The sequence below is a fragment of the Macrotis lagotis genome, chromosome X (assembly GCF_037893015.1).
Source record: "Macrotis lagotis isolate mMagLag1 chromosome X, bilby.v1.9.chrom.fasta, whole genome shotgun sequence".
In the NCBI taxonomy this organism is placed as follows: Eukaryota; Metazoa; Chordata; class Mammalia; order Peramelemorphia; family Peramelidae; genus Macrotis; species Macrotis lagotis.
Genome location: NC_133666.1, coordinates 410,658,871 through 410,677,095, shown reverse-complemented (window position 1 = coordinate 410,677,095; position 18,225 = coordinate 410,658,871). Strand labels below are relative to the sequence as shown.

The 18,225-nt window shown below is 39.7% G+C and overlaps 1 protein-coding gene across 1 annotated transcript in view; it reads right to left on the bottom strand.

The window, feature by feature from the left end:
* Nucleotides 1–16,991, bottom strand: part of ARFGEF1 (ARF guanine nucleotide exchange factor 1) — a 161,964-nt gene extending 144,973 nt beyond the window's left edge. Inside the window, exon 1 of the mRNA XM_074203275.1 lies at nt 16,790–16,991. Coding sequence (XP_074059376.1) covers nt 16,790–16,913 — 124 coding nt within the window. The 5' untranslated portion in view covers nt 16,914–16,991. The remainder of the gene's footprint in view (nt 1–16,789) is intronic.
* Between the last annotated feature and the right edge of the window lie 1,234 nt (nt 16,992–18,225).

The window sequence follows — 18,225 nt, the reverse complement described above, 5'->3', positions numbered from 1 at the left end:
TGAGTAGGTTTGTAATCAAAACTAATTTAGGCAACAAGCTTTAATGCATACCAAAAGGAGTGAATGATGGGCTCATGACAAATGCAAGAAAATGTCAAGCCACCACATCATCAGGGCTTATGTTCCCCACCATGAAGAACCCTGATAATGTCAAAGAAAAATTTTATAAAGACCTGGAGCTGATTCTCATCATCAATGTACCAAAGGAGGGCAGGTTTATAATTCTGGGTGACTTTAATGCTAGAATATGCTCAGATTGCCAGACATGGCAGAGTCTTTAGGAGGAATAATGTTGGAAACAGCAATGCAATGGTCACCTATTAATGAAGACTTGTGCACCCCATGACCTTCTTATCCCAGACAGCACTTTCTGTTTACCTAAATGCCAATAAAATTGCCCAGATGCATCCTTGAAGCATTTAATTGGTATCTAATAGACTAGGTGATTCAAAGGAGAAGAAACAGACAGGATGTGAGAAGCGATGGAAGGTAATGTGTGGTACAGAATGTTGGACTGGTCACAGACTCATTCTCTTCAAACTAAATATTCACATTCAACTAAAGCAAAGTGACTACCAGAATTAATGTCAAGAGATTAGAGTGCATCTCTGAGCGGAAACAATTTGTTGCTAATCTGGAGGAAAAGTTGAACCAAACATAGTTGACAACAGTGGAGTAGAAAAGGAATAGGTGGCAGCTAGGTGGCACAGTGGATAGAGCATCGGCCCTGGAGTCAAGAGTACCTGAGTTCAAATCTGACCTCAAACGCTTAATAATTACCTAGCTGTGTGGCCTTGGGCAAGTCACTTAACCCCATTGCCTTGCAAAAACTAAAAAAAAAAAGGAATAGATAGTTTTCAGTGATCTGATGTGCAACACTACATTTGCTCATCTGGGTCAGAACACTCAAACATCAAGATTGGCTTGATAAAAAGGATGGAGAAATACAGAAACTGCTAAATGAAGAATAACTCCACAGGGTTTACCACCAAGATAATTTATCCATTTCTAAGAAGGTAGCATTTAATTCCATCAAAAGTAAAGTACAAGTGAACCTTAGAGAGATGCAGAACTCTTGACTCAATAAGAATGCAGATGAAATTCAATTTTATATGGATAGTGACAATCCAAAGAACTTTTATGAAGCACTGAAATCTATTTATGGTCCAAAGATAAAATTATGTCAAAATCTGGTTGCCCGGAGAAGTTCATCAGTATTGTATATTAGTTTCATGATGACATATTTGCCTGGGTTCTAAATAATGGACTTGAGATTTCCTGATCACCAATGGAGTGAAACAAGACTGGGTCCTTTGCTCCCATGCTTTTGAGCATGATGTTGTCAGCCATGTTATCAAATGTCTTCACTGAGGATGAACCTGGCCTCAAGGTCAGTTACAGTACTGATGGTAAATTCTATAACTTGAGAAGGTTACAAGCCAAGACCAAGGTAAGACCAAAGCCAAAGATCAACAACGCATGGTGGTGCATGACTTTCTATTTGCAGATGATTGTGTCCTCAATGCAGCCTCTGAAATTGATATGCAGCAAAGTATGGATTGATTCTCTGCTGCTTGTGTTCATTTTAGTCTAACAATTAGCACTAAAAAAAGTTGATCTCATTGTTATATGCCTGTGAAACCTGGACAATCTACCAGTACCATGCCCAGAAACTAAATTGCTTCCATTTGAATTGTTTTAGGAAGCTTCTGAGATCACCTGGCAGGAGAACATATCAGATACTAAGGTCCTTTCACAAGCTAAACTGTGAAGCATTCAAATATTACTACAGAAAGCCCAACTACAAGGGGCTGGTCACTTTGTTCAGATGCCAAATGTATATTTGCCAAAAATATTATTTTATGGAGAATTAACACAGGGCAAGAATGCACAGGGGAGTCAGAAGAATACAGGGATACCTTCAAGATTTCACTAAAGAACTTTGGAACTTCTTATACAGCATGGGAAATGCTGGCATAGGACTGCCCAGTGTAGTGTACCCTCATCAGAGAAGGTGCCGTGCTCTATGAACAAGGCAGAATGGAAGCAGCTCAAAGGAAATTTGAGATACCTAAGTTCTGAGTAACCATCCCAGGAGTTCACATGGACTATTTGTGTTCAACCTCTAAAAGAGCATTTTGAGCTCATATCATTCCGATTAGTCAGTCAGACACACTTGTCTAATACAGTGATGTGATTTGGGTCTTCTTCAATAACAAAGGACAAGAAACAACCATCCAACCAACTTGTCATCACCACAGAAAATATATTTGGCAACATAATCAGGTAATTATTTACTATTTAGGTTCCATTAAATAATTTGCTAACTCTACAAAAGAAATGAGATTGAACCACTCATTCCATTAGCATATGGAACTCCCAGAGCTTGAACTTGAACCCAGGATCAAACCCATTTCTAATTGACTGGAATTAATAATTAATTTAATTTTAGTAATATTGTATAACTCTTCATTCAAATCTGCCCTTTATACACATTCCTGGGCTGAGTATTTGGTGAATGGCGTCTTCATCTCTGGTCCCCACAACATTGTATATCTTAGTTTTACTTTCTAATTAATTGTAAAAGCCAGTGTTACTCCTGTTACTTTTTAGGCTTTTATAGACATATTTAGCACTATTTAAAGAATCACTTTAAAAAGCATGAAATTGTTGATGAAATTGTTATCTATAAATGATTATATGCCATTCGATATATTAATCTATGATTTATGTACTTCAGATTCCTTCAAATGAAAGCAAAAAGTTTTAATATGTGCTAAAGCACAATGAATCTTCACCCCCCCAACACACACCCACCCACCCCCAACCCGTTTTATTAACAGGCCAGAAATTGTTTTTAAAAAAGAGAAAAAAAATCTTTACAAGTTCTAACAAGGGTTAGTATTCATATTTTGTATTTTGAAGTGTTCTTCTGAATTAATGCTAAGAATTAGTAAAACATTTTTGAAAAATAAAAGAGAAACAAGGAAAAAAAAGGCAAAAAGATTGGAAAGATGTTTTCGGTAGGTGTTAAAAATAGTAAAAATAAGGAAAAAGGGAAGAATAAAATAGATCATACTCTATTTGGACAGAAACAAACTTTGACTTTATTCACTATTTAAATTAAGAATATTTTAATTATCTTATGTATCCCTTTTTTACTTGAGAAAGACTGACTTATTGGAAGGGATAACTCATGGTAAAATACTTAAAATGAGAATTTAATTTGCTGAATCAACAGAGTCTTTATGTTATGGAGCTTGAATCATCAAGGCTGGAGTGTGAGAGATGCCTTATTCACAGAATATTCCATTAGCTATGCATAAACAGCAAAATCAAACAAAGCTTCTTATTTGTTATTACTGGAAGATTCTCTCACAATTGTAAAAGATGGAAACTACAAGCCTCTTAAAGGAGAATGGAAAAAATACATAATACATTTTTAGTGAAACAAATTATATTTAAGTATAATCCTTAAGGACAGAGCAACAAATTTTGTTTAAAGGTCTCTAAAATGTATAAAAATAGACTAGCCAGTTATTCCAAAATTTAATGTTTTTATACAGCACTTATAATAAAACCTTTGACATTTTATTATATTATTTATGCATAAGAGAAAGTTTAGATATCCACAAATGAATCATAATTTTAAAATTTACTATATTAAGCATGACTTTGGAGACATATAGGAAAAATTAGTAAACAAATTAAATTACTTTACAAATTTTACAACGGAAGATAACTCAAGAAACACATCTGAAATCAATTTTTTGGTATACATACTGGCTTTCCAGGAAAATAATAAGTAGTCTTTTTGTCTATACCAGTGGTGTCAACCTCAAATACAAACAGAAGCCACTAAACCTTATATAAAGATCCCTGTGGGTCACTTAAGGACCAAATTTTTAAATGTATTATTACCTATGCTTTATTTTGTTAAATATTTTCTAAATTCATTTTAATCTTCTCTGGGTCACACTTGGTAGCATTGTGGCTGGCCTGTGGGCAGACTGTGAGTCACACATTTTTGACTTCTCAGGCCTAGGTACATATTTCACTAGAAAAATATACAGATATAAAATCTTTTTCAAAGAAACTAAAAAGGAATAAAACAGAATATTTCTATTATACACAGGTACATATTTTTATTCTGAATTGTGATGTTGGACACTAACAGGCTCTAACATCTTAATCACTGATGTACTACATAAAGAAGTAGAAATGGTACTAGAGAAAAAAAGAAAAAGTATACAAAGACAAGTAGCATATATTACAGGCAATACATTTTTGAGAGCTTTGAGGAATGACTACTTAAGGTACCTGAAAAAAGTCAGGATGCTAAAGGTCTGGGAAAAAAAGCTTGGACTTTATTGTTGGCTAAGAAAGTGCAACCAAGTATTATTAACAATAATTGATCTAGATGGCTACCTTCTCACCTTCAGCAACTTGCTCTTGTGACAAAGTCTAAAGCGTAAGATTCACCAAAAGGCTTAGCAAAGAAATAAACCTGACCATCTGAATAAAATCATTTAATCAGTCATCTACTATGTCCCAACCACTGAACGAAACAAAGATTGGTAAAAGCCAATCTCTTCTCTCAAAGAACTCACAGTCTAATGCAAAAAGTTATGCACAATCATGGTGTATAAAGGATATAAATGATAAATCAGATATAATCAACCAAGGGAAGACCCTAGAATTAAGCAAGATCAAGAAAGGCTTTCTATATAAAGTGGGATTTGAGACTGGGACTTAAAGGAAAACAGGCAAGTCAAAAGGCAGAAATGAGGAAGAAAACATTTAAGAATGGAAGACAGATAGTAAAAATGCCCAGTTTCAAAATGGAGTGTCTTTCCAAAGATCAGCAAGGAAGTCAGTATCATAGGATCCCAGGGTAGAAGACTGAAAAGGTTTGGAAAAAGAAGAGTTTTGAATATCAAACAGAACTCTGATAATATAATTTAAAGCTGGAGACAAGAGAACCACTGGAATTTATCAAAGGGGAAAAAAAAAGTTAACATGGTCACACCTACAACTTTTGAATATCCTTTTAACAGCTGAGAGGAATATGAACTGTGTAGGCTATAGCAATAGTATGGTATGAGGTAATAAGAGTCAGAACCAGGGAGGAAAGCAGGTGTGAAGGGAGCATATGAGATGTGACAAAGGTAAAAAAAAAAAATTTTGGGGGGGTGGGCGAAGGAAGGTGGTACTTCTTTAATGGAAATGAATATTTTCCTTATCAGAGGCTATGCACTTATGAGAATGAACTTGCTTCCTCTTTTGGAAGTGGACTTTTTTCTGAGAAAGCAAAAGTTTTCCTCAGAAGGCAAGAGGAAACCAGGGTCATTTTGCTACAAAATGGACATATCTCAATAGTAAATGGAACACTGGTACAATTCCAAGTTCCAGAAGTGCTGATAGTTCTTGTGGCAATTAGGATGGTGAACCTGACACTGGAGGGCCCTCATTACTGGCCATAAGATTCTTTCTTGTGAAGAGTTGGTAGTGCTCCTTGAATTCTATGTTTTCTTGGCTTTCTGTGTTTCTTGTTTATGGAGCCTTTAGTTGAAGGGCAGGATTGGCTTGGTTGGTGTCACTCCAGCCCATGGGAAAGTCTGAGATGAGTTCTGCCTATTAAGTTTGTTTTCTTGGAGGAGGCAGCCAGTGAAGGAAGTGTTTTATCTTTTCCCTAAAGCTGTTTTCTGAAGGGTGTTTACTCTGGGAAGAATAAATTATTGTGTCTGAGACCTGCACAGTTGTTGCTCTTTGGGTCACTGTTGATGGGATTTCTAGGGCCCCTAGACTGAGAGAATTTAGGGTCCCTTGATGAAGGAAATGAGTCCTTCGACTTTCACAAAGGTAAAATTAACAGGACTTGCCAATGGATTGGATATGGGGAATAAGAAAGAGGAGTTTATGAGTTTGGGTGAACAGGAGGATGGTGATACTCTAAACAATAATAAGGAAGTTAGGAAAAGAGGTGGATTTGGGAAGAAAAGATGATTTGTTTTATAATGTTAAGTTTAAGATATCTATAGAACATCTAGTTCAAAATCTCAGAAAGGCCATTGGGGAATGAAAGACAGGAAAGACTCTTCAAAAGACATTAGGATTAGATAAGTACATTTGAGATAGAGTTGATAATTGAATTCATGGAAACTTATGTGATGACAAGTGAAATAAAGAAGAGAAAAGGATCCAGGTCAGAGTTTTGTGTGACACCCATAGATAGCAGGTGTGACTATTATAAAGATCAAGCAAAAAAGATTGAGAAATGGGGCGGCTAGGTGGCGCAGTGGATAGAGCACCGGCCTTCGAGTCAGGGGTACCTGAGTTCAAATCTGACCTCAGACACTTAATAATTACCTAGCCGTGTGGCCTTGGGCAAGCCACTTAACCCCATTGCCTTGCAAAAAAAAAAAAAAAAAAAAAAGACTGAGAAATCATAGGAAGAGGACCAGGACAGCAAGATGGGGGTGATGATCAACCATAATGGACTTGCTCATTCCATCCATGCAATAATCAGGGACAATTTTAGGGTATCTGCAACAGAAATACCATCTGAAAGAGCCATGGAGTTTGAACAAAGTTCAAGGACTATTCCCTTTAATTTAGGAAAAAAAACATATCTTATTGCCAGATCTTGTTATTTCTTAGACTTTTTGTCTCTTGCTTAAGGATATGATTTCTCTCTCATCACACTTAATTTGGATCAATATATAACATGGAAGCAAAGTAAAGACTGACAGATTGCTTTCGGGGGGGAGGGGAGGGAAGTAAGACTGGGGGGAAAATTGTAAAACTCAAATAATATCTTTAATAAAAATAAATTTAAAAAAAACAGAAATACCATCTGTATCTAGTGAAAGAACTGTGGAGTTTAACCAAAGACCAAAGATTATTACCTTTAATTTTAAAATAAAAAAAGTTGTCTTATGTACTACATAATTTTGCTATCTTTAATATTTTGGTTTTTTCCTCAAGGATAAGTTTTTTTCTCTCATCACATTCAATTTTGATCAATGCATAGCATGGAAACAATGTAAAGATTATCAGATGGCCTTTGGGGGGGGGGGGGGAGTATAAAATTCAAAATCTTACCAAAAAATGATAGGTAGAAACTACTATTGTATATAATTGGAAAAGAAAATATTTTTAAAAAAGAGAAAAGAAATTGATTTAAAAAAAAAAAAAGAGCAGGGGCAGCTAGGTTGCACAGTGGATAGCGCACCCACCCTGGAGTCAGGAGGACCTGAGTTCAAATCTGACCTGAGACACTTAATAATTGCTTAGCTGTGTTGCTTTGGGCAAGTCACTTAGTCCCATGGCCTCAAATAAATAAATAAACAAACAAATGAATGAATGAATAAATAAATGAAAGAGCAGTTGTGACGTGAGATATAAACAGACTGAAGATAGTTAAAATAATGGTAAGAAAGAGGAAGTACCTATTATTGATGGACTCCTCAAAGAAGCTTAGTCACAAAAAGCAGGTAGTGGGGATGGGTAGATCATGTGAAGGGTGTTTTAAAGTTGGGTGACACATAGAGACATTGGCATATTTGTGGGCAAAAGGAAAACATACAAAAGAAAGATACTGAAAATAAGTTGTGAATAATAGATATTTCTATAGGTAATAAATATTTCTACAAAGATACATTAATCTATACAATTATTATAATAAAACGAGATCATCCATGCATAAAGAAGCTTTGGCCTTGGCAAGGAGAAAATCACCTCTTCATATGAGACCTAGATGAAGTTAACGAAAGTGGCACTTGGCGATATTAGATGAAAATGGACTCAATTCCAATGGGAGGTTCCAGGAGAGGTGGAAAGGTTTGAAAGCGTTATTGTGATAAGGAGGTTAATTTGGGAGATGTAAAAGGAATGCTTAACAGCAATAAGGGCCCAGTTGAAATATATCCAGTAATAATTCTTTATATAGGGAAACCAGTCAATAATGTGAAGCACACATGCACACACACAAACACATCTTTCTACAGTCAAAATAGAGGTCCCATATGCAATAAAGTTTGTCCCTTTACTCATAAGAGTACCATAACTTCTCACCCAGAACTTATTTTATATAGAATTCATATATTTTTTATTTGTTCCTGGGGATAGAGATTAGACTTGGGATTTCAGTGGTATAAGGAACTCCAGTGTGTTGAAATTCCCTCTATTAATGCAGACTAGCACATTCTCAGACATTAATAGGCTTAGAGTTTTGCCAAAGACAATGGAAAGTGAAGTGACTTTCCCAAAACCCCAGGCTCAAAGTCATTGTATTTGCCAGTGTTAGGACTCGAACATGTCTTTTTGACTTATGAGGTAAATTCTCTATTCATCAAACCATGCCGGTTTTTAAGCCCCCACAACAAATCAGAAGGGAAGAAAGAGACTAACATCAATAAGAAGTCAAAGCTGGGGAAGACAGAAAAATTATGAAAAATAGATATGAGAACCTGAAAAGTGTAGTAGTCTTTTTTTTTATTTCACGTAGACCAAATAGTTCTATAATGGCTCTAGAAGTCTAAAGGATTTTGTTGGATTACAGCATAATATTATAGGACTACAACACAATATATTATATGCTAATAGTTATCAAGAAAAGTAAATTATGTTTAGTTACCTTAATGTTGAGGAGCTATGATTTCTTTGGGGATGGGGGCATGCATACATGCCTGCGTGTGTATACAAAGCCTACCCACCAACCTGGATTATCCAACTTCACACGGGGTCTGTAAAAAAAGTGTTGTGGCACTGCAAGTAACTTGGTGATCAACTTCTCTGGCCTTGCCAAGCTAGTACTTGAAAACCAAGGTTGCTTACCAGTCTATACTGGAATCTTTCAAGCCTACTAGGGACTGTGCTCTGTTGGCATAAATTCTGGAGAATTTAAAGTCATCTCCTTACTACTGTGAAGCAACAAAATTCTTTAGAAGTATATGTTTAATCACTATTTTTTAAAAAGACATGAAAGTAGGCAATTTATTTGAGTAATTTCTATCAAAAATGATTAAAATAAAAAGTTTGGGATGACTTTTCACACTCCAGAAAAACTCTTAGCTAGATAATTATGTTCTGCCCTTCATTTTCGAAGAAGACCATGACATCAGGGGGCTGATGTTATGATAAGCACATGAATTGGACTGGGGCTGTGCTAAGTCATCAGTCTCACTTTCTCCTCCAGAGCTGGCTGGGACCAGTGGCCAGATATGAATCAGGATGACTGGAAAACAGTCCTGAATGCAATGCTATTAAGTGGCAAGTGTCTGAGACCGGATTCAAACACCTGTCCTCCTGACTCCAAGACCAGAGCTCTATTTACTATGCCACCTAGCTGCCCTAAGTCCAGCTAGCTAAATAAATGTTCCCAAAGACTGATTATATCCCAGTTTTTGCTGTACTAATAAGTAAACAATATAAACATACCCTGAATGACTTTTTAATCTTAACATTTTAATACTTTTTCAAATTTTGTAAGAACTCTGAGTTGAATATAATACAGGCTTAATAAATGTTAATCGTTCTTAACCTAGCATTTAGACTTGGTGCTTAAGGCAACCCAAAGTTTTAAAAAATGTTTGTGTTTAAAATGTTTTTGAGATTTGTGTACTTGAACTGAGGAAAAGCTTTATAGTAAATACCATCTCTGCATTTGTTCTATAGCTATTACACTAATATAAATATATGAGTGGAGCAAAGAAAATTATGCTGCTAGCATTAAGTTGAATCTAATTCATGCATATAATTATTTGGCTGGATTTGTTATCTTATCAATGTAAGTTCTTCCAGTGATGCAGATCACAACTCACCTACCCTTCATCTTAAGCCTCTCATCTTTGTGTCCCCATAAATCCTTCATAAATGGTCATGTTGGGGGCCCTGATCTCTTGAAATTCTGAGGATAACAATGTGGTACACAGGCTCTTTCTTCATTATTTCATAACATGATTGACTTTCCTCTTCTTATTATCTATGTCTTTGATGACATCTTTTATACCTTTGATTAAGCAATTCTCGATTGGAAATGTGCTACATCCTTCTCATGGTACTGTGCATCTCCCTACTTTAATTCTTTGAAGACAATAGTATGGTATGGTTTGTAGCCAGCCATACAACATGATCAGGAGAATATTTTTAAGTCCTTTTTTCTCAAGGAGAAGCTTAAGGATCATTAAAAGCAGGACAATTTTCCAAAGGCAGGAGAGACTATTTTCCTCCTCCAATTCTAGGTCCAGCACACTGTCCAGGATATATTTACTAATAAATCTGCTTTATATATTTCCCATCTAACTGTCTATAAAAGTCTGGATATTAAGTGAGCTTCCTCCTCTTGATTTTTACTCTTGTTGATAGTTAAGATTGAATTCTTAAATGATTATGAATCCCAGCAGCTGGGTGTCAGTCATTATTAGAACACTGGTCAGAAGGAGTCAGAAAGACCTGAGTCAAATCCTGCCTCAGACATTTATTAGATGTATGGTTCTAGTCATGACACTTAACCTCTAAGCTTCAGTTTCCTCTTGTATAAGAGGAAGAAAAGAATACTTTGAAACTAAAGAAATAATTAGAAAATAACGTCAAGCAGTTACTTGATGTGCATTCAGTATATCTTTCACTGAAACTAGATTCTGAATATTATAATTGTATAGATTCACATATCTTTATAGAAATATATAAATTTTATAATAAATAGAAAATAAAACCATTAAATTACGATAACTTAAGTTCAATGCTGCCAAAACTGTTTTGGCCATTATATTGTTAATAATAATCAAAGTAACAGTAAGGATTGGTTCCCTAACAACAAAAATTACTTTTAAAAAACCCTTACTGAGCCCAAGTTTGCAATTAATTTAACTATAGCTCATTCTATATAAAACATTTTCTATAATTATGTTGTTGACAATATCCTACCCTAGGAAAATTTTACAGTACATAGAAAAAAGCTGAACTGAAAAAAATGTAAATATGTAATAGCTTATGTTTAAGGTTTATAGTAACGTATTCTTCCTAACATTGATTCTTTCTACTTTTTGAGGGATATGTCCCCTCTTGTCCCCCTCTCAAAATAATAACCCAATATATTTCCCTGCTTTGAAAAGACAGTTTCTCTCCCCAAAGACACTCTAAATAGAACATACTTGGTCCTGACAAGAAAAATAAAGGGTTAAATGAAAGAAATCACCAATTAGCCTGCTGTCCCATTTATCCACCTCCATATTTCTATCGGTTGTCTTTCATAAGCTGATGTTGAAAGATTCTGGTTTCCCAGTACTGCACAACCAATCTTGTAAAAAAAAAAAAACCACTGCAGGATTGTATTATTATTATTGTTTTTATTTATAATTATAATAAATTATAAGTAAATAAGCTCAAATCCAAAAATCTGAAAGCAAAAGCAAACCTTAACATAATTGCTATCTTTTAATGATTAAATCATTCATAGACTCCCTCTTCCTTTAAGACAGGGCTCATGCACCATCTTATCTTACATGAAGCCTTTCCAAATCCCTTTAATTTCTCCGCCCAAAGTACCTTTTACTTAGCCTGTATTTATATGCATAGATACACACACACACACATACACGAAGAGAGTCTATACTTTTTATATATCCTTATGTCTCTCAATTAGAATGCAAGTTCTTTGCAAAAAATTTGAAAATTTTTTTCATTTATTTCACTTGTATTCCTATGACCTGGTACATAAATAATGCTTTTTGATTGGCTGATTGACGATAATAGCTGGCTTCTATATTAAGTTTCAAGGTTTACAAGAAATCTTACAAAATATTTCATATTATCCTTAAAACAATCCTGAGAGTTTGCTATTATTTTACAGATGAGGAAACTGATTGCCTTGCCCAAGTTGGCATAGCTGTTAAATATCGGAGGTTTTATTTGATTTCAGGTCTTCTTAACTCTAAATCCAGCACTATATAGATGATTAAAGTGGCAAGAGCCAGTATTTGAAATCATAAAACCTGAGATTGAATCTCAGGCTGTCTTAGTTACTATGGGTTCAACTTGGTTCTCTGGTCTTCTTTCTCTATTCAGCCCTTGCAACCCTTTTCTCTGATTATTACTAAGTTCCTCCTGGAACCTTCAAAGTACCCAAGTCAGTCAAATTCACTGCTAATAACTCCACTAAGGTTCAGCTCCTGATTTCCAGACTTCTTTCTCCACCATGCCCCCATGCCAGTAATTTTTTTCCACTTGCCCTGCTTCCTTTTATAGGTTGTCTTGCCCCATTAAAATATAAGCTTCTTGAAAGCAGATACTATCTTTGTGCTTGGATGGTAACATAGTTAAGTGCTTAATTCATGGTTATTCCTTTGACTTCACTTATCTGGACTGCTCATTTGTAGAATAGATGGTCAACGATCTCCAATGTCTGCCTATTACCTATAGGATCAAAAACAAACCTCTCCTGTGTGGCCTTGGGCAAGCCACCTAAACCCCATTGCCTTGCAAAAAGCTAAAAATAAAAACCAAACAAATAAAACAAACAAAACCTATCTGGTATTTAAAGTATTTTCTGACCTGGCTGGCATCGTGCTTGTAAACTTATTAAATAACCTATCTATCTTTCCATCCACTTAGATCACTCCCTTTCAAATATTCCATGGCACAGTCAAACTGGCTGGTTCTTCACACATGACATATTTTCTCCTGTCTCCATGCCTTTGAGTAGGTAGCAGCTGCCTGTGCCTAGAATTCTTGCTTGTTTTCTCCTTAGAATTCTTAATTTCTTTCAAAGCTCAAACATTACCACCTACACAAGGTCTTTCCTACTTCCATCACAGTTACTAATGCCTATGCCATCAAAATTACTTTATATTTATTGTGCATATACTTATAAATATACATGTCATCTCCCCCTATAGAATGTTTATTCATTGAGGGAAGGACAAAGACATATTTGTTTTTGTCTTTCCAGTGCTTTACACAATGCTTGGCCCATAATAGACACTTCACAAATGTTCATTGAGCCAGTGGTTAGATGATCTCTAAGGTTCCTGTTAACTGTAGCTCTAAATTTTATGACCTGTTTTTTCCTTCCCTAACCTTGTCAAAGACACACTGAAGTCTTGATTAAAATGCCTTTTAATCTAAGGAACTTCTAAAAAGAAAAATGTTCTAGAACAGATCTGGATTACAATTAACTTTGCTTCTCATGTCTGTGTACTTCTGGGTGAGTCACTGTTCTTTTGATGAATGGAGGTTGCCAGTGATAATAAGATCAAGGTTCAGATGCTCATGCAACATCTCCCCCTCCCCCTCCCCCACCATGTTTTATGGAGAAGAAAACTTAAAGGGAAGACAGGGAATCATGTCAATAAATACAGTAGTTCTGCTTTTAGGCATATTATAACTTCAGGTAACCCGACATTCTATACATAAGGAAATTAGGTCAGTATAATCATTTTGGGAAAGTATTTTAGAAAATAATGTAATAAATATTTCAAATTTGTATTTCACTTTTCTCACAACAGACCTATGAAAGAAATATAAACAGTATAATAATTCCCCTACCATTAAGAAAACCAGAGGCAAAATGGCTTGCCTGTGGTCACAAAACTGATAAATGTTTAGAGTAAGGATTTGAATCCAGGTCTTTCCTTCTCCCCTTCAATCATTGTTCTTATATATCACACATCTCTAAGTACTTTTTTTTCCTGGCTATTCTCTTCCCTAAAAACTAATGCTTTTATTCTTTTTCAATGTTAGTTCTTTCCAATTATCACCATGCTCCAAAATTTGCTACAGTATCTTCAGTTCATCTTCATATTGAACCTACTCATTTAAACAAAGTTGTTGAGCTAATGACAAACCTACAAACTTAAAAAAAAAATTTCATAAGTTTTGCCCCTGAGGTTCCAAGCTTGGGAAAGTTCTGTCAAATACTTCAACATGAGAAATGGATATGACTTTTTCATTGGAAATGATATTAAAGAGGATACATTTGCTTTGACTCTCACCCTAAGGAAGCTGAGACATCCTATACTAAGCACTCCCTATTTGCAATGAATGTGAGCTTCTTGAGAAGAGACTGTTCTTTTCCTGTTTGTATCCCCAGCATCTAACATAGTTCCTTGCATATGAACATTTAATAATTTTTTTCTTAAAAAAAGTTTCATGATTTCTCTCTCATCACATTCAACTTAGATCAATATATATACCATGGAAACAATGTAAAGTCTAACAGACTGCTTGCTGGGGAGGTGGGAGGAAGGAAGCAAGATTAGGAGAAAAATTGTAAAATTCAAAATAAATAAAATCTTTCTAAAAGAAAAAATCTCATGATACTTTAAGGTCTAAGGGAGACAATGCCTCCCCCCCAACTCTTCCACCTTCTCAAGAAGGGAAACAATGCCACCTTCAAGCCCAAATCGGCAATACTCCTAAATTCTCTGAAACCAAAAATAGCTCTGCTAACTGTCTCATCTGCCAGCAGATGGCCAGACTATTTTTAATTCAGGCTTTTAGTGAGCAGGACTGGATTAAGTTGAGTTCAATGGCCAAGGTTCATCCACTGGTTTGAAGATGAAAGAGGAAAGTTGTAGAGGAGTAGGGCACCACCAGAGGGCAACATGCATGCACTCAAAAGTAGTTTGGGCCTTCAAATAGAAGTTTATACTGAATGTTAAAAAGTAGATTTCTAGTATCTTATATTTTAAAGTTTAGTTTTCCTGATACTAAAGAAACAAACCAATAATGACTTTTAATAATATTGTAGGAACTTAGTTTCTTTAGCATTTCTTTTCTTTTATTACACAGAATTAAATTAAGTTTCTAAACCTTGACATTCCAAAACAGGTTTTCAAATCTAGAGTTGTCTAATTTTCCTAAAAGTTTTTTACTTTAGGAAATGTGTAGCTTTATCACAAATAGAGTAGATGTATTTTATTTTAGTAAGAGTTATTGATATTTTATAATAGTTGAATTTCTGTAGATTGTTTGCCAAATGAATTTTGAAAACAACCGTTACTTTTCATGAAATCCTCACCTCCAGACAAATAAAACTTAGCAAGCAGCATCTACACATTCTAATTCTTCAAACTGCTGTCACATATGATTTAATTAACTAAAATATTTTCTAATACTGAAAATTTAAGACCCAAAAGATTAAATCAGATTAAAATATTTAATTCTGCCAAGCCAACAAAACCTTTGAGAACTTCATAAAACAAAGCTTCTTACAAATATCAAAAATTTCATTTTTCCCTCTTTCTGACTTCATGGCTATTCCTATCAAAGGTCAGACATTAATTCAATTTTTTATTCAACCAAAATCATTCATATACATACACACCAGACTTTTTTTTAGTTGTTTTTTTTTTAATTTTTGCAAGGCAATGGGGTTAAGTGGCCTGCCCAAGGCCACGCAGCTAGGTAGTGTCTGAGGCTAGATTTGAACTCAGGTACTCCGGACTCCAGGACCGGTGCTCTATCCACGGCGCCACCCGGTTGCCCCCACACCAGACGTTAAAAAAAAATATGTAACAATAAATGGTTAACTTTGGGGGTGGCTAGGTGGCACAGAAAAGCAAGCTATACATAAAAAAGGTTTGTTAAAAACAAAAACCTCTTGGGTGGTTAGGTGGTACAGCGGCCCTGGAGTCCGGAGGCCTTGAGTTCAAATCCGGCCTCAGACACTTAATGATTACCTAGCTGGGTGGCAATGGGCAAGTCACTTAATTAACCCCACTGCCTTGCAAAAAAAATAAAAATAAAAATAAATAAGTAAATGGTTAACTTCCATCAACTGAAAGGAAAAAAAGTTTGTATCCTCAGATCCAAAATATTTCAAATTTTTCAAATGCCATCTACTTAAGGATCAAAAAAGAAAAAAAAACAACAACCCTGACCGGTCAACAATAAATCAGTGTTGTGTGGATGCTGCTAATTTGCAACGTTAATTTTACAAGGTCCTGGCAACTGACAGCACTGGCTTATTTGAGTCGTGTCAGCGCCTCTGGGGACTGACTTTCTGCGGCACTTGTGGTCTTCGGCAGTCTGCCCTTCCGTGTATGTGTGTGTACAGACATGTGTGTACAGACATGTGTGTGCACACGCGTGCACGCTGTGCACCTCCCTCGCCTCCCCGCGCCTGTGTCACACCCTCCCTGGCTTGGGTCCGTCCCGGGCACAGCCCCCCAGCGCCGGGCTCGGGCTGCCCGCGCTCGGGGCAGTGCCGGCCCTGGCACTCTCCGGGTGGTCATTGTTTAGCTTTGCGCCAGCTATGGGCTTTCTCGCCCCGGGGTGGGAGCGGCGGCCGCGGGGCGCACGTGTGCCCGGGGGTGTCACTGTCTTCGGCCCCCGTCTCTTGGGGCTCCGTCCCCCCGGGCTTTCTCCGTCCTTCCACGCACACGCACAAAACACAAACGGCTAGAGACAAGCCGGCCGCCAGCCCCCTTCTGCCTACTTCCAGGTCAGCCCCGCGGCGCCCAGGCTGCGGCCTCTCCCCAGGAGCCCCGCGGACGGGGCAGCTCAAGTCCGCCTCCACGAGGGGGGCCCGCACTGGGGAATGCCCTCCGCGGCGCGAGCTGCCCGCAACCGTGAACTTGGGGGCTGGGACGGCGGAGCCGCGCCCCCGGCCGGGCCGCGCCGGCCTCTCCCTGCGGCCCCCGGGGGCCGAGCCGGCACCGGGCGAGCCCGGAACGCGCCGCTCCTCCGGGCGGCCCCGGCCCGGCCGCGGCGCCCCCTCCCCCGCCCGGCCCCATCCGGCGGAGGCGTCCACTCCGGGAGGAAGCGGCCCGGCCCGGCCTCTCACCTAGGGCCACCTCGCAGGCTTTGCGCAGCTGGGAGTGATGCGCCTTCTTCACCTCCTTGTCGGCCAGGATCTTCTCCAGGGCCCGGGTCAGGAACATGTTCTTCGTCTTCTTCCCTTCATACATGGACGCGGAAAAAGGAAGCGGCAGGGGCAGCGGCGGCCCCGGGGCCCGGGCCGGGGGAGGAGGCGTGGGGGCGGGGAAGGCGAGGGGGGCAGGGGCAGGGGCAGGAAGGGGCGGAGGGACACGGGGCAGAGCCGGCCGGCCGGGGGCGGCGGGGGAGAGCCGGCTGCGGGCCGCCCAGCTCCAGCCGCCGCCGCCGCCTGGCGCGGAGGGGCCCGGCAGCCCAGCCGAGGCCGGCGCGGGGCCTGGGGGCCCGGCCCGGGGGTGCGGGGCGCCGGCCACTCAGAGGCCGGGCTGTGCCGCGCCGGAGCTCCGCGCCCGCTGCTGCCGCCGCCGCGGATCCGCCTCCATCACCACCGACCCTTCCTGGCCGCCATGTTGGGAGGAAACGACGCGTCACGCAGCGGCTGAGCGGAACGGCTGCAGAGGAGGAAGCGGCGGCGGCGGCGGCGGCGGCGCGGCCCAGCCCCAGAGCGGCGGCGGCGGCGGCGGCGGCGGCGGCGGCGGGAGCCAGGGCCGGGCGGAGCGGGGGCGGGCCGAGCCGCGGCGCGACGGTGGCCCAGCGGGGACCGCCCGCCCCGCCCAGCGCGCCTTCCGGGGCCGGGCCCCAGGGCGGCCCGCCGGGGGCTGCGCGGGGGCCCCCGCCCCTCGCGGCTCACACCCTCGGGCCCGCGGCCGGCCATGCCGGGGCGGCTGTGCGGCTCCGGCGGCGGGCCACGGCGCGGCCTGCGCTGCCCGGCGGCGGCGGCCACCAGCCCGGGACCCGAGCCGCGCAGCGGGGCCCGCTGGGCCGGGAACTCCGGGAAGCCTCGTGCACGGGGCGGACCCCGGCGGCGCCCGAGAGCCCGTGCGGATGCGTCCCGGCCGCGGCCTGGCCGTCCTGCAAACGGCCGAGGACCCGCGGGCAGCCCTGGAGGCGACACGGTCCGTACAGTCCCGACAGCGACAAAGAGCCGAAGCTGACCTTCAATTAGACACAGTACTGTTCTAGGAAAAGTTCTCCCAATGTCATACCAAGAAAAAGAGGTAGGCATAGAACCAAGTGCAGAAGCGAAGAATAGCGACAATGTTCGCCTGGCACACACAAGGCACAAGCAACAACTCTTGAGAATGACTGTTTTGGATAGATCCGAGTGAACCAATGTTTAAGTAATTTCGGGGAGTCATGCTGTACATATATTTGGTGTGAATGATTCTCAAAGATGACAAGATATGCTCCTAAAAAACTAAAATAAATGAGAAAGATTTCCAAGATGAAAATTTAGATTATTCTCTTATAAGCCCTACAACTTGTGCAAGTTTATGAATAAGAACC